This window comes from Lithobates pipiens, unplaced genomic scaffold, assembly GCF_037356315.1.
Source record: "Lithobates pipiens isolate NorthernLeopardFrog02 unplaced genomic scaffold, aLitPip1_a1.2 Scaffold_1, whole genome shotgun sequence".
NCBI classification, from domain to species: Eukaryota; Metazoa; Chordata; class Amphibia; order Anura; family Ranidae; genus Lithobates; species Lithobates pipiens.
The window spans coordinates 205,824,833-205,839,412 of record NW_027507685.1 but is presented as its reverse complement, the minus strand read 5'-3'; the positions used below and the strand labels follow the sequence as shown (position 1 = coordinate 205,839,412).

The window sequence follows — 14,580 nt, the reverse complement described above, 5'->3', positions numbered from 1 at the left end:
ATTTCAAACTGACCACACTACGCATGAGAGCACATCCATACCAGAGTGGTCCATTTTCTTTCTGGCTGTGCTGGGCGAACAGCCTGTCTGTCCTCCATTGACCAAACATGTGCGGACACGCCACCCTGCACAGCTGTTCACTGGAAAGATCTGTGTGCTGCTGTTTTTCCACCCCTAGCTCTCTACAACATATATGCAGCTGAGAACAGAGATTATCTAATAACATATAAAAAAAGAAAACAAGGTATTTATGCTTTTTATATCTATACACAAATGTTTTGCCTTTCATTTCTATTTACTGAATGGGTTGTCTTATGAAGTAAGGCTTCACATATACTTTAAGATAGCAGGGAATCTCTATTTGTTAGTAAGGAAACCAGTAGACCTTTTACCAGTTTCCTTCATTAAAATTTCTGTTCCTGCAATTTAGTCTTGAAGGGTCAACAATCTGAGTGAACTGGTGGACTGCTTATGAAGTGACTCCTAACAGTAGTGCTAGGAAAGGGCGCCAAGGTAAGCCAGAGGTCGGGCTAAGTTGCTGTGGGAACAGGAGCTGGAGTAAAGGGTTCTATGAACTGAAAGGTGTTCTAAAAACAAAAGGTTATTTACCTTCCACTGTGTGTGCCTACCCCTCTTCCTAAACATTCATTGGTTTGGCTGAGAGCAACGGAAGTCATTGTACATATATTGTATGTTTGCTTCCAAATCTGAGCATAACTGTCTGAATGGTGCCCTGTTCATTTTACAACTATGGATACCTTCCTAACAGTACCAGCAAGAGACAACCATTCATGAGGAAGAGGTAAAGTTTGATCAGTCCTGCAAGTGAAAGCAAGATGCAGGTCGTCCTGGATGTCTACATTTTGGTTGGTTGTCTCTCCAGTTTTTATGTTCCAGGAAACTGGAACAGCTTCAGTACGTCTATGCATTTGCAGGAAGCTGTTTGTAATTAGTGGTCATTACACGCCATTGTAATAACGGACACCAAGATAAGTTGACCTAGTGTAGTACACCTCGATAGTCAGGTTTGGCAATATCCTATCTTGGTAGAAGAAAGGAACCCAGCCCTTGTGTATTATGCTCAGAAATTCAAGGATACTGTGTTCTCATTACTGCAGGTGAATCAAAGGAGGAAGAAATGGAGATGGGAGAATCTACAATTAAAGGGTGGTCAGGTTTTAGAATTGGCTGCCATTTTTAAAATGGAAATGGTCAACAAAGTAAATTAGAATTGGATGACTTTAGTCAGAGTGTCTTCTCCAGGTGTAATTAGTAATGTTCATCAGAAAGGTGACAGTTCCAGAGAATTAACAGTAACCAGCGCTGAGTAAAATATGTAGACTACTGATGCTGCTTACTGTTGCAAAATGCTAGTTGCCTGGCTGTTACGCTAATCCTCTGGTTTCACTACTTTCTTAGGGTCCATTTACCTGGGTGATAAGCACACCCTATGATCTCTAGTGGCAATAATCTGCATATTTTTTTTTTGTCTGGAATGGCAGGCATATGTGAAGAGCTATGACCACTCGGCCCATAATATAATGACAGGCTCATAGCAGCCGCAGCTATCCATGACCAGGGATGAATTCAAGACATAGCAGATCTTGATTTCAGCAAGGCATTTGATACAGTTCCACATAATAATCTAATACAAAAGTTGTACAAGCTAGGATTTAATCTTTGGGTGGTTAAGTGGATATGCAGTTGGCTAAAGAATAGAGTGTTGTAAACAGGGGTCAAGTCCTAGGAAAAAAAGTGTGGGAACTCCCACCCAAGATCCATTCCCCCACCAAAAAAAAAAAAAAAGGTACGCTCATATGCATATATACTTCACAGAAAATACAGTACAACATGTATTGTAAAGTGGCAGTTTACAAAAACAAAATAACGTGTCAAACAAAACAATCAACACAATGGGTGATGATCTTTCCCTCGCAGGGAATTTCTACCACAAATACACCCTGTTCCAAATTCTGTTACACAGCCCATTAGAAAATATCCCACAAAAGGAATAAGTATTGGCAGAGTATTGAAGAGTATTGGCAGGGTATTGCAGAGTATTGATAGGGTATTGCAGAGTATTGGCAGGGTATGTATTGAAGAGTATTGGCAGAGTATTGCAGAGCATCGGCAGGGTATGTATTGGCAGGGTATTGCAGAGTATTGATAGGGTATTGCAGAGTATTGGTAGGGTATGTATTGCAGAGTATTGGCAGGGTATTGCAGAGTATTGATAGGGTATGTATTGTAGAGTATCGATAGGGTATTGCAGAGTATTGGCAGGGTATTGCAGACTATTGGCAGGGTATGTATTGGCAGGGTATTGCAGAGTATTGATAGGGTATTGCAGAGTATTGGCAGGGTATTGCAGAGTATTGGCACAGGTTGCAGAGTATTGATAGGTTATTGCAGAGTATTGGCAGGTTATTGCAGAGTATTGGCAGGGTATGTATTGTAGAGTATTGGCAGAGTATTGGCAGGGTATGTATTGGCAGGGTATTGCAGAGTATTGATAGGGTATTGCAGAGTATTGGCAGGGTATGTATTGCAGAGTATTGATAGGGTATGTATTGTAGAGTATTGATAGGGTATTGCAGAGTATTGATAGGGTATTGCAGAGTATTGGCAGGGTATTGCAGACTATTGGCAGGGTATTGCAGACTATTGGCAGGGTATTGCAGAGTATTAATAGGGTATTTATTGCAGAGTATTGGCAGGGTATGTATTGCAGAGTATTGATAGGGTATGTATTGTAGAGTATTGATAGGGTATTGTAGAGTATTGATAGGGTATTGCAGACTATTGGCAGGGTATTGCAGAGTATTGATACTGATAGGGTATTGCAGAGTATTGATGAGTATTGGCAGGGTATTGCAGAGTATTGATAAGTATTGGCAGGGTATTGCAGAGTATTGATAGGGTATTGCAGAGTATTGGCAGGGTATTGCAGAGTATTGATAGGGTATTGCAGAGTATTGATAGGGTATTGCAGAGTATTGATAGGGTATTGCAGAGTATTGGCAGGGTATTTATTGGCAGAGTATTGGCAGGGTATTGCAGAGTATTGGCAGGGTATTGCAGAGTATTGGCAGAGTATTGCAGAGTATTGATAGGGTATTGCAGAGTATTGGCAGGGTGTTGCAGAGTATTGGCAGGGTATGTATTGCAGAGTATTGGCAGGATATTGAAGAGTATTGGCAGGATATTGAAGAGTATTGGCAGAGTATTGGCAGAGTATTGGCAGAGTATTGGCAGAGTATTGGCAGAGTATTGGCAGAGTATTGGCAGAGTATTGGCAGAGTATTGACAGGGTATTGCAGAGTATTGGCAGGGTATTTATTGGCAGAGTATTGGCAGGGTATTGCAGAGTATTGGCACAGTATTGCAGAGTATTGATAGGGTATTGCAGAGTATTGGCAGGGTGTTGCAGAGTATTGGCAGGGTATGTATTGCAGAGTATTGGCAGGATATTGAAGAGTATTGGCAGAGTATTGAAGAGTATTGGCAGGGTATTGCAGAGTATTGGCAGGGTATGTATTGGCAGGGTATTGCAGAGTATTGGCAGGGTATTGCAGAGTATTGACAGAGTATTGCAGAGTATTGATAGGGTACTGCAGAGTATTGGCAGGGTATTGCAGAGTATTGGCAGGGTATTGCAGAGTATTGGCAGGGTATTGCAGAGTATTGGCAGGGTATGTATTGCAGAGTATTGGCGGGGTATTGCAGAGTATTGGCGGGGTATTGCAGAGTATTGGCGGGGTATTGCAGAGTATTGGCGGGGTATTGCAGAGTATTGGCAGGGTATGTATTGGCAGGGTATTGCAGAGTATTGGCAGGGTATTGCAGAGTATTGGCAGGGTATTGCAGAGTATTGGCAGGGTATTGAAGAGTATTGGCGGGGTATTGAAGAGTATTGGCAGGGTATTGCAGAGTATTGGCAGGGTATGTATTGCAGATTATTGGCGGGGTATTGCAGAGTATTGGCGGGGTATTGCAGAGTATTGGCGGGGTAGTGCAGAGTATTGATAGGGTAGTGTAGAGTATTGATAGGGTATTGCAGAGTATTGGCAGGGTATTGCAGATTATTGATACTGATAGGGTATTGCAGAGTATTGATAGGGTATTGCAGAGTATTGGCAGGGTATTGCAGAGTATTGATAGGGTATTGCAGAGTATTGGCAGGGTATTGCAGAGTATTGATAGGGTATTGCAGAGTATTGATAGGGTACTGCAGAGTATTGGCAGGGTATGTATTGCAGAGTATTGGCGGGTATTGCAGAGTATTGGCGGGGTATTGGCGGGGTATTGCAGAGTATTGATGAGTATTGGCGGGGTATTGCAGAGTATTGGCGGGGTATTGCAGAGTATTGGCGGGGTATTGCAGAGTATTGATGAGTATTGGCGGGGTATTGCAGAGTATTGATGAGTATTGGCGGGGTATTGCAGAGTATTGATGAGTATTGGCAGTATGGATGAGTATTGGCAATTTGGCAGGGTATTGCAGAATGCAACTTACTTACACACTACTAGTGACTGACCTCCTGGTATTCTCTTCCCTTCTGTTCTGGGGGGAGAAGAACTAAGTAAACTCAAAGTGCAGCGGCTGTTTCCACAGGAGGCACTGGGTAGAGGGGAGCGGGAGGACAGTCCGGCGCGCGTGTGTCACACTGACGGTCTCGTGCCTGTGCGTGCCCACGCCGAAGTCATGTGACCGGTTGCTAGGCAGGGGCCGCTCCGCATCTAGCAACCGGTCACATGACTTCGGCATGGGCACGCACAGTCACTCGGCGGCTGAGGAGCGGCGCGGACTACGCGCTGCATAGCCTCAGCCGGCCCGGCTCAGATAGCTAATGGGAACGGCGTTCCCGCTGTGGAAATAGTACGGGAACGCCGTTCCCATGCGTTCCCGCAGCACTCGAGCCCTGGTTGTAAATGCATACCTCCCAACATTTTGAGATGGGAATAAGGGACATCTACTAGCAAACTTATGTAGGCATAGGACACCCCCCTCAAAAGGAGAATTAACCAATGAAAAGTTCAAATTAAATCTACATACCACTACAATTCCTTTATATTGGCTTTTAAAATTTACAAATGCAGCAATTTAGAATTTGGATGAAAGGTTTAGCACTGGGAAACACTTTTTGAATGTTAGAAAAGTGCATTTTATATACAACAATATGGATCAGACCAAAATAAAGAACACATGAGGGGGAAGAGGGACAGAGGGACATTGCTCCAAATCAGGGACAGTTGGGAGCTGTGTAAATGGGGTTCACTCAGGACAGATACTACAAGGCTCTGTACTAGGTCCTGTTCTATTTAATCTCTAATGTAAGTGATATCTGTTGGGCAAGCTATGTCTTTTTGCTTATGATACAAAGGGGTGTACTAGGGTTGATATCCCTGGAGGTGTCTGTAACATGGAACATGATTTGGCATAGCTGGAAGATTGGTCAAAGCAGTGGACACTGCTGTTCAGTGTTTCTAAATGTAAAATAATGCACCTAGGGAAAAATAATCCCTTGAGAGAAACAGTGGGGGTACAGTGTTGGTCAGTACTACAGAAGAAAAATATATGGGGGTGCTCACAGTGCCTTGCAAAAGTATTCACCCCTCGTGGCATTTTTCGTGTTTTGTTGCCTCACAACTTAGAATTAACATGGATTGTTTAAGGATTTGCATAATTTAATTTACAGAACATGCCCACAACTTTGAAGATTATTTTTTTGTGAAGCAAACAACAAATATAGGACAAAATAACAGAAAAAGTCAATGTGCATAGCTATTCAGCTCCCCTAAAGTCAATACTTTGTAGAGCCACTTTGTGCAGCTATCACAGCTCCAAGTCGCTTTGGATAAGTCTCTATGAGCTTGCCACATCTTACCACTGTGATTTTTGCCCATTCCTCCTTGCAAAACTGCTCCAGCTCCTTCAAGTTGGATGGTTTGTGCTTGTGAACAGCAATCTTTAGGTCTGACCACAGATTTTCTATTGGATTGAGGTCTGGGGTTTGAATAGGCCATTGCAACACATTTACATGTTTCCCCTTAAACCACTCAAGTGTTGCTTTAGCAGTGTGTTTGGGGTCATTGTCCTGCTGGAAGGTGAACCTCCGTCCTAGCTTCAAATCACACAGAGTGGTACAGGTTTCCCTGTATTTAGCACCATCCACCTTTCCCTCAACTCTGGCCAGTTTCTCAGTCCCGACTGCTGAAAAACACCCCCACATCATGATGCTGCCACCACTATGTTTCACTGTTGGGATGGTGTTCTTTGGGTGATGTGATGTGTTGGGTTTGCCCCAGACATAGTGTTTTCTTTGATGGCCAAAAAGTTAAATTTTAGTCTCATTAGACCAGAGCACCTTCCTCCATATATTTTGGGAGTTTTCCACATGCCTTTTCGCAAACTCAAAACATGCCATTTTGTTTTTTGACGAAAGTAGTGGCTTTTTTTCCTGGCCACTCTGCCATAAAGACCAACTCTATGAAGTGTACGGCTTATTGTCGTCCTATGTACAGATATTCCAGTCTCTGTTGTGGAACTCTTCAGCTCCTCCAGGGTTACCTTAGGTCTCTGTGCTGCCTTTCCGATTAATGCCCTCTTTGCCCAGTCTATGAGTTTGGTGTGCGGCCGTCTCTTGACAGGTTTGCTGTTGTGCCATATTCTTTCCCTTTGGTTATGATAGATTTCATGGTGCTCCTAGGGATCATCAAAGATTTGGATATTTTTATTATAACTTAATAAATTGATTGAGAAATTAATTGTAACAAAAATGGTGACAGGTTTAAAACATATTGAGAGCGACTTCAGGAACTTAATATGTACAGTCTGGTGGAAAGCAGGGGAGACATGATTGAAACCTTTAAATACATCAAGGAGGAGGGGGAGGGGGGTGTAAGGTTCAGGAAGGCAGTTTTTTCTATATAAAACCCAAAATCAAGAATACGGGGACATGACCTCAAGCTAACTGGAGGAAAGTTCAAAACTAATCTCAGAAAGTATTATTTTATTGAAAGGGTAGTTGTTGCTTGGAATAAACTACCAGCAGAGGTAGTGAGACAGTCAACAAGTAAATGACTTCAAAAATGCTTGGAACAAACATAGAGCTATACTCCGACAATATAGTTAACGAGAAAAAAAAAATGGGCAGAGTCGATGGACTATTCTGTCTTTTTCTGCCGTCACTGGCAAAAGAAAACTTTGTTAAGTGTGTTTGAAGACGAGTCGGAACCCACCTGAGCTATCCTGCCAGGAAGTGTCACTGCAGACAGCCATTCATAAGCAGTGGAGACAACCCCCGGCCTTGCAGCTTCAAGGGTACATGCCCCTTGTATATGTGCAGGGTGGGGAGTGCATTTGGCGTTATGATTGGCTGTTGGCAGTGACGCTTCCTGGTGGGATAGCTCAGGCAGGTTCAGACTTGTGTCCCAGTTCATCCCTATTGGTGACTGCATAGCCAGTGACTTTCTGCAGTGATCATGGCTGGACACAGATTGCGTCCAGCCAGGATTATCTGTCCTTAAAGTGATTGTAAAGTCTTGTTTTAAAACTAAAAATAACAACCATTTTATACTTGCCTGCTCTATGCAGTTTGGTTTGCACAGAGTAGCCAAGATCCTCCTCTTCTTGGGTCCCTCCTTGCTGTTGTTGGCCCCTCTCTTCTGTCAAGTGCCACCATAGCAGGAAGCTTGCAATTGGGGCACTCGAGCTGAGCTGTAGCTTTGTGTGTCCATTCAGGCATGGAGCTGCCATTCGGCCCCACCCCCTCTCTCCCCTGATTTGGCTAACTGACTTTGACAGCTGTGGGACCCAATGGTGTCACTGCTGTGTCTCACCCAATCAGGAGGGAGGGTCCTGGAAGGCAGAGGGATTCGTGGACATTGCTGGACAGAGAGGGGGCTCAGGTAAGTATTAGGTGATGCTAGGGAGGCTGCTACACACAGGCGTTTTTTTATCGAAATGCATTAAGATTAAAAACCTTCTGCCTTTACAACTCCTTTAACTGCAGGTAATCACTGGCTGTATGAACATCTGTGGATAGCTGCGGCCTCTGTCAGCCTGTCATTGCATTTTATCTGCAGATACTTGCCGCTGGAATTCGCAGGGTGTGCTAATTAGATATGACTGGATCCAAAGCAGGTATACTGAAGATCTGTCTTTAACCACTTGCTTACAGGGCACTTAAACACCTTCCTGCCCAGACCAATTTTCAGCTTTCGGTGCTCTCACAATTTGAATGACAATTACTCAGTCATGCAACACTGTACCCAAATGAATTTTTTGTCCTTTTTTTCCCACAAATAGAGCTTTCTTTTGGTGGTATTTGATCACCTCTGGGGTTTTTATTTTTTGCGCTATAAATGAAAAAAGACCGAAAATTTTGAAAAAAAACGCATATTTCTTTGTTTCTGTGACAGAATTATGCAAATTATTAATTTTTCTTCATAAATTTTGGTCACAATTTATACTGCTACATGTCTTTGGTAAAAATAACCCAAATTAGTGGATATTATTTGGTCTTTGTGAAAGTTAAAGAGTCTACAAGCTGTGGTGCGAATCGCACAAAATTGATCACATCTGATGTACTGGTGGCCTATCTCGCTTCTTGTGACCCGAACAAGTCAGGAAAGTACAAATACCCCCCAAATGACCCCTTTTTGGAAAGTAGACATTCCAAGGTATTTAGTAAGAGGTATAGTGAGCTTTTTGATGTTGTCATTTTTTTCCCACAATTCTTTGCAAAATTAAGATTTTTCATTTTTTTTTTTTCTCCACAAAATTGTCATTGTAATAGGTTATTTCTCTCACGTGGCATGTGTATACCACAAATGACACCCCCCAAAAAATTCTGCTACTCCTCCTGAGTATTACAATACCACATGTGTGGGACTTTTTCACAGCCTGGCCACATAGAGAGGCCCAACATGCAGGTAGCGCCATCATGTGTTCTAGGAACATAAGTTACACATCTAACTTGTTGACTATTTATTACACTTTTGAAGCACCAGGACAATGACACGTGACACTGATGACAGATGGCACTGATACGTGGCAATGATGACAGGTGGCACTGATGACAGATGGCACTAATATGTGGCACTGATGACAGATGGCACTAATATGTGGCACTGATGACGCGTGGCACTTATACGTGGCACTGATGACACGTGGCACTAATACGTGGCACTGATGACACGTGGCACTGAAACGTGGCACCGATGACAGATGGCACTAATACGTGGCACTAATATGTGCCACCGATGACAGATGGCACTAATACATGGCACCGATGACGCGTGACACTGATGACAGATGGCACTGATAAGTGGCATTGATGACACGTGACACTGACAACAGATGGCACGTGACACTGACAGGTGGCACTGATGACAAATGGCACTGATACGTGGCACTGATGACAGATGGCACTATGTGGCACTGACGGCAGGTGGCACTGACGGCAGGTGGCACTGACGGCAGGTGGCACTGGGGGCAGGTGGCACTGACGGCAGGTGGCACTGGGGTGGATGGCACTGGGGGCAGGTAGCACTGGGGTGGATGGCACTGGGGGCAGGTAGCACTGGGGTGGATGGCACTGGGGGCAGGTAGCACTGGGGTGGATGGCACTGGGGGCAGGTAGCACTGGGGTGGATGGCACTAGGGGCAGGTAGCACTGGGGTGGATGGCACTAGGGGCAGGTAGCACTGGGGTGGATGGCACTGGGGGCAGGTAGCACTGGGGTGGATGGCACTGGGGGCAGGTAGCACTGGGGTGGATGGCACTGGGGCAGATGGCACTGCTGGGGGCGGATGGCACTGCTGGGGGCGGATGGCACTTTTTATTTCATTTTTTTAATTTATTTTTTTTCCACAATCAGAACGGCTGCCGCTGCAGCCGTTCATCTCTCCCCTCTCGCACTGTCTGTGCGAGGAAGGAGAGCGGCGCTGCGAGATGATCTCATATGTTTACATATGAGATCATCTCCCATTGGACACGCCGATCACGCTGTAAACGGCCGCTGTGATTGGCCGTTTACAGCGATCTGTGTTTGCCTGTCCCCGGGGGACACGGCGAACACAGAACTTCCGCGATGCGCGCCCGCGGCGGCGCGCATTGCGGAAGTAAACATCAGGCTGTCCAGGGACGACCGCCCGAACGAACGCGCCTGCTCTACGGCCGTCATTCGGCTATAGGGCGGGCGCGAGGAGGTTAATATTGTTTTTTGCTATTGACAATCAAAAGGGCTACCTGGCTGTGGTCTGCGACTCCATTCAGGTAACCCAAAAAAAAAACATTTTTTTATACTTCATTGGCTGTATGCTTGTCTTGGGTTAGTGATTCCCAAGGTATTGAATTCCAAAAATCAGCATGACATGGCAAGTAGATTATTTTTATTTTATTTTTATTTTTTAGCCCTTGTACACACGGTCAGACATTCCGACGGAAAATGTCCATTTGGACCATGTTATCGGATAATCCAACTGTGTGTGGGCTCCATCGGACTATATTTAGAGCTGAGCTATAAAACTTTCCAACAACATGATCCCATCGGACTTTGTCCGATTGTGTGTAGAGAATTCCGATCGGACAAAGTGCCACGCATGCTCAGATCAAATTCCTAGTCAAAGCTATTGGCTACTAGCCTGAACGTAGTCCCGTCGTAACGAAATAACGTCATCACGTTACGTACGATCGGATTTTCCGAAAACTTTGTCCGACCCTGTGTATGCAACACAAGTTTCGGACAAAATCCGTCGGACAAAATCCGATGGATTTTGTTTTCGGAATGTCCGACCGGGTGTACAAGGGCTAAGAAGGTAGTCGGCAATAGCAGGATACTTACTGTAACTGACTGCCATTGTTGTGGCAGTTGCTGTGTCATTAGGAGGTCTTTCTATAATTTTACTGTCTCTCGTAGTATGGCAAGTGGCTAAATCTTTTAAAAAAGAGTGGGTAGAGTTTAGATACAAAATCTGCATTCCTGGTCAGGTTGTGGGCACAAGCTTGTTCAAAAACATGTTCTTGGTTTGGATGCAAGTGCAGATCTATAAAAGGAGACCTTCCCAGGTCTCTATTCCCTGTGTTCCCACACTTCACCCATGTACCTTCCTGGGTGAGTCTGTTTACCCTCTGAGACTTCTTGGTGACTGCACAGACATTTTTTTATTTTATTTTCTCTTTTTATATTGCTACCCAATCTTGAAATTACCAGAAGCTAAATGCATAACATTGAAAGATGGTGTTTACACCTTTTATAAATCTGCAATCTTTCCTTAAAATAATACTTGGTGATCCTACTATGAAGGTCCTTGTACCTCCTGTTGGAGTGACAAGGCTCTGTACCTGTCTCACAAAGGTGGTCCCCAATGTTGTCACATGGACTTCCATTGGAGACTACAAATTTCCACACACCTTACGTTGGCATGGTCTACAGCAGAGGTTGTCTTAAATTATGAGCTAAAGGGGGCCTCAAATGTGGCCCTTGACATTACAAAAGGGCTGTACATAGTGTTCAATATATGTAATGCTTGAGAGGACTGTCAGACTGCTGTCCTAATGGAGGAAATGAGGGTCAGAGCATGTAAACATGTTACATTTTTGGCTGGGGATATGCTGCAGAAGACAATATGAAACTGGGAACGTGTTACATGAAGCTAGTAGAAATCAATACTATTGGCATCAATGTTCCCACTACAGACTGCCAAGGTCCGAGGGCCTCAGGTTGGGCTCCTGGAGGTCCACAGTTATCACCATCAAGAAACCCTGCCCCTGAACAATGTCATGAAGACATTGCTGTAATGCATGAATGTAGGCAGGAGAGCAGGCCTGGGATACAATAAAGGAAGCGAAAGAGGTGAAAACAAATGTTTTTATTAAACAAAAAACGTTCATGATGCACAATGCTTTTAGCAAGCTAAATATCATTTGGTTTGGTTTAACATCTACTTTAAGTTTGTAAAATGTTTCCTAACGCATCTTAATTTTATTATTGCATTAGCTGTGTAGGAGCAAAGTTGTACTTTCAGTTTGCTGTGTACTGTAAAACAGCATGGATCCAAGTCTGTATTGTCACTGATAAATCTTCAATAGAAAGGGCTTATCTTTTGTCACCTGGCTCCTCCCCATCTCCTGTTACACATATATACACACACACACGCACGCACCACACAGGTGATATCACTTTGGTCACTATGGCCCCAGCAGGAATCACTGTGCGTCTGGTAAAGGATGATACGACCAATAATTCTAAAGCGAATATTAGCCCTTATCTGGATCAAGACTACAACCAACTGCACACGAAATGTCTGCAGGAAAAGCGCCTATTTGAGGATCCCTATTTTCCAGCACAGCCCAAGTCACTGGGGTACAACAAGTTAGGACCCCGGTCTCCGGACACCGTAGGGATTCAATGGAAAAGACCTCAGGTAAGGCACGAGGGGGCAAACAAGTCTAAAAAAAAAAAAAATGAATGTTCAAAGATGAACATTTTTTGTTTTTGTCTAGTGTGTGGAATTTATAGAACCCCTGTTGAGATTTTTATTGTCTGCTCTGCTGGAAGATTTACTCTATGTATTCTGGTGGTCATTTTCACTGGGGCTAAAAATAAGGGAAATATGAACATTTGAACAGTCGAGGGGAAATTTTCTAAAGGACATCTGTACTAGTGATGGCTATCCAAGAGGGGATTTTCTTCAACTGTCTGATGTGTCTACGGGACAAGAAGTAAAAAGAGGAAATAAAAAAAACTATCAGATGGGACACAGATGACTCAAACTTGTATCGGTGTAACCCTAGTTAGGATATACTTTAGTCAATGAAAGGTCTTGAATGGGCAATATGCATTTTTACAAGTAGCTGAATATGTGCTGATCTTGTATTGACAATAACAGGAGGTTTTAAAGTGTTTCCTTTCGTTTTAGCACTCAAATTTAAATGTTGAAATCCTATAATTCTTCTCTCACAAAAAAACTACAGTTTCCAACCTGTTGGGCATTTTTGGCCACGCTAACATTCTTTTTCTTTTTTATTTGGTAACCCTTGCAATGACCTAAATATCAAAAGAGACAATTATTTTGGTTTCATCGATAATGAAAATAATGTTTAAGGCCATTTGACATCTCTGTGCTTTGGTATGTAGTGTTAAAATAGTTCTTCTTACTATCTTTGGTATGGTTTCCAATAAAACGTACATTCGATGGGGATAGAGAGTGAAATGTGTAAAATGCGCTTAAAAACACATTTGAAACACACCGCACTTCAAGTGAAGTGCATTAAAATGGCAAACACCAACACAGGTTATTGTAATGAATGCAAGGCAGCACACATTAAAATGGCCAAAATGGACACCAACGCAGGTTATGGTAATGCAAGGCAGCAGTGCATTTCCATTCATTGTCAACTGCATACCACTGCACATCAACGGTGCACAGCAACTCACCAGCACTACATCATAATACACAGCTTAAAATGCTCTTGGTGTTGTGGTGCACTGTGTCTTGACATTTTTTTCAAGTACAATATTCCCAATGCACACATCCCTGCATTTGGCTATAGATATAATTGGCTGATGTAGCGACCAACCAGCTGGAGACCAAAGACATTCAAGGCAAGAAGTATGTCACCAGCAAACCAAGGAGCTTCAGAATGGATCCACAACTTTATTCAGTGATCACATCATGGGTACTATGGAGATGTTTCAGAGCCATGCAGGACCCCTTTATCAGACATGTGACCTGTCTGATGAATGGGTTCCTGCCAGGGTCTCCAACCTTCATGAAATTCAAGGACAGTTTGTAAAATGACTTGTTTACATATGGTGATTGGAGGACCTAGAGTCCCAGGGACCCGTAGATTGATTTCTGATGTGAATTATAACAGCACAAGTGGCCCGCCGACGGCGCATGCAGCTCCTGCAGGCGGAAGTGCAGGATCACGGCAGATTTCACAGCAATACAAGTCACAGGCTATTGGGATCCAATGACTCCCCACTAATGACCGTCTCTTGTCTATTGGCTTGAATCCCCTGCATTCCACCCATGAGCTCCACAGAAGAGTTGAATGCTGTTCTGGAACCATATACCCACCCCTTACAATGTGTGACTACATTATCACGCTTTTGCTTCCAAATGTTTGTTGTAAATCCACTGTGCTGGGTTGTCGCCTGGTAACCTATACCATGCAACCATTGCTGCCGATGGAAAGAAAAAGCACCAGCCTCCAGAGGTTTGCTGTGTCACCTCTTGACTTTATCTTCTGGGGACTCCAGGAGAAATAACCTCTTGCTATAGTTCAATTCTCTCTTCCAAAATCATAATATAAAGGAAACCCTTGCTAAGACAAAAGAAATATATAAGCTACGATTGCTGAACTTGTGAAAATGCTAGATACCTGGCTTTTAGTGACTTCAATCTTTTGAGTCGCTGACCTGCAATAAGCATGCAAATGAGGAAAGATTGAAGGCACAACCCTTACTGGGTTAGCTGCACTACTGAAATCACTAGATTGACCTCTCCTGGATAAACTAGTTTCTTGTCATGCCAATCTACTTTAAGGCAGGATTCTGTTAATAATGT

General features: G+C 43.6%; 1 protein-coding gene across 2 annotated transcripts in view; it reads left to right on the top strand.

The window, feature by feature from the left end:
- The window catches only part of LOC143982295 (calpain-2 catalytic subunit-like), a 260,340-nt gene that overhangs the window by 150,383 nt on the left and 95,377 nt on the right, over positions 1-14,580 (top strand). The window contains exon 1 of one of the 2 annotated variants that reach the window (XM_077480891.1): positions 12,161-12,432. The exons of the other annotated variant lie outside the window; for it this stretch is intronic. Coding sequence (XP_077337017.1) covers positions 12,199-12,432 — 234 coding nt within the window. The 5' untranslated portion in view covers positions 12,161-12,198. Of the gene's footprint in view, positions 1-12,160; positions 12,433-14,580 lie in introns of those variants that run through there. 2 annotated transcript variants of the gene reach the window in all.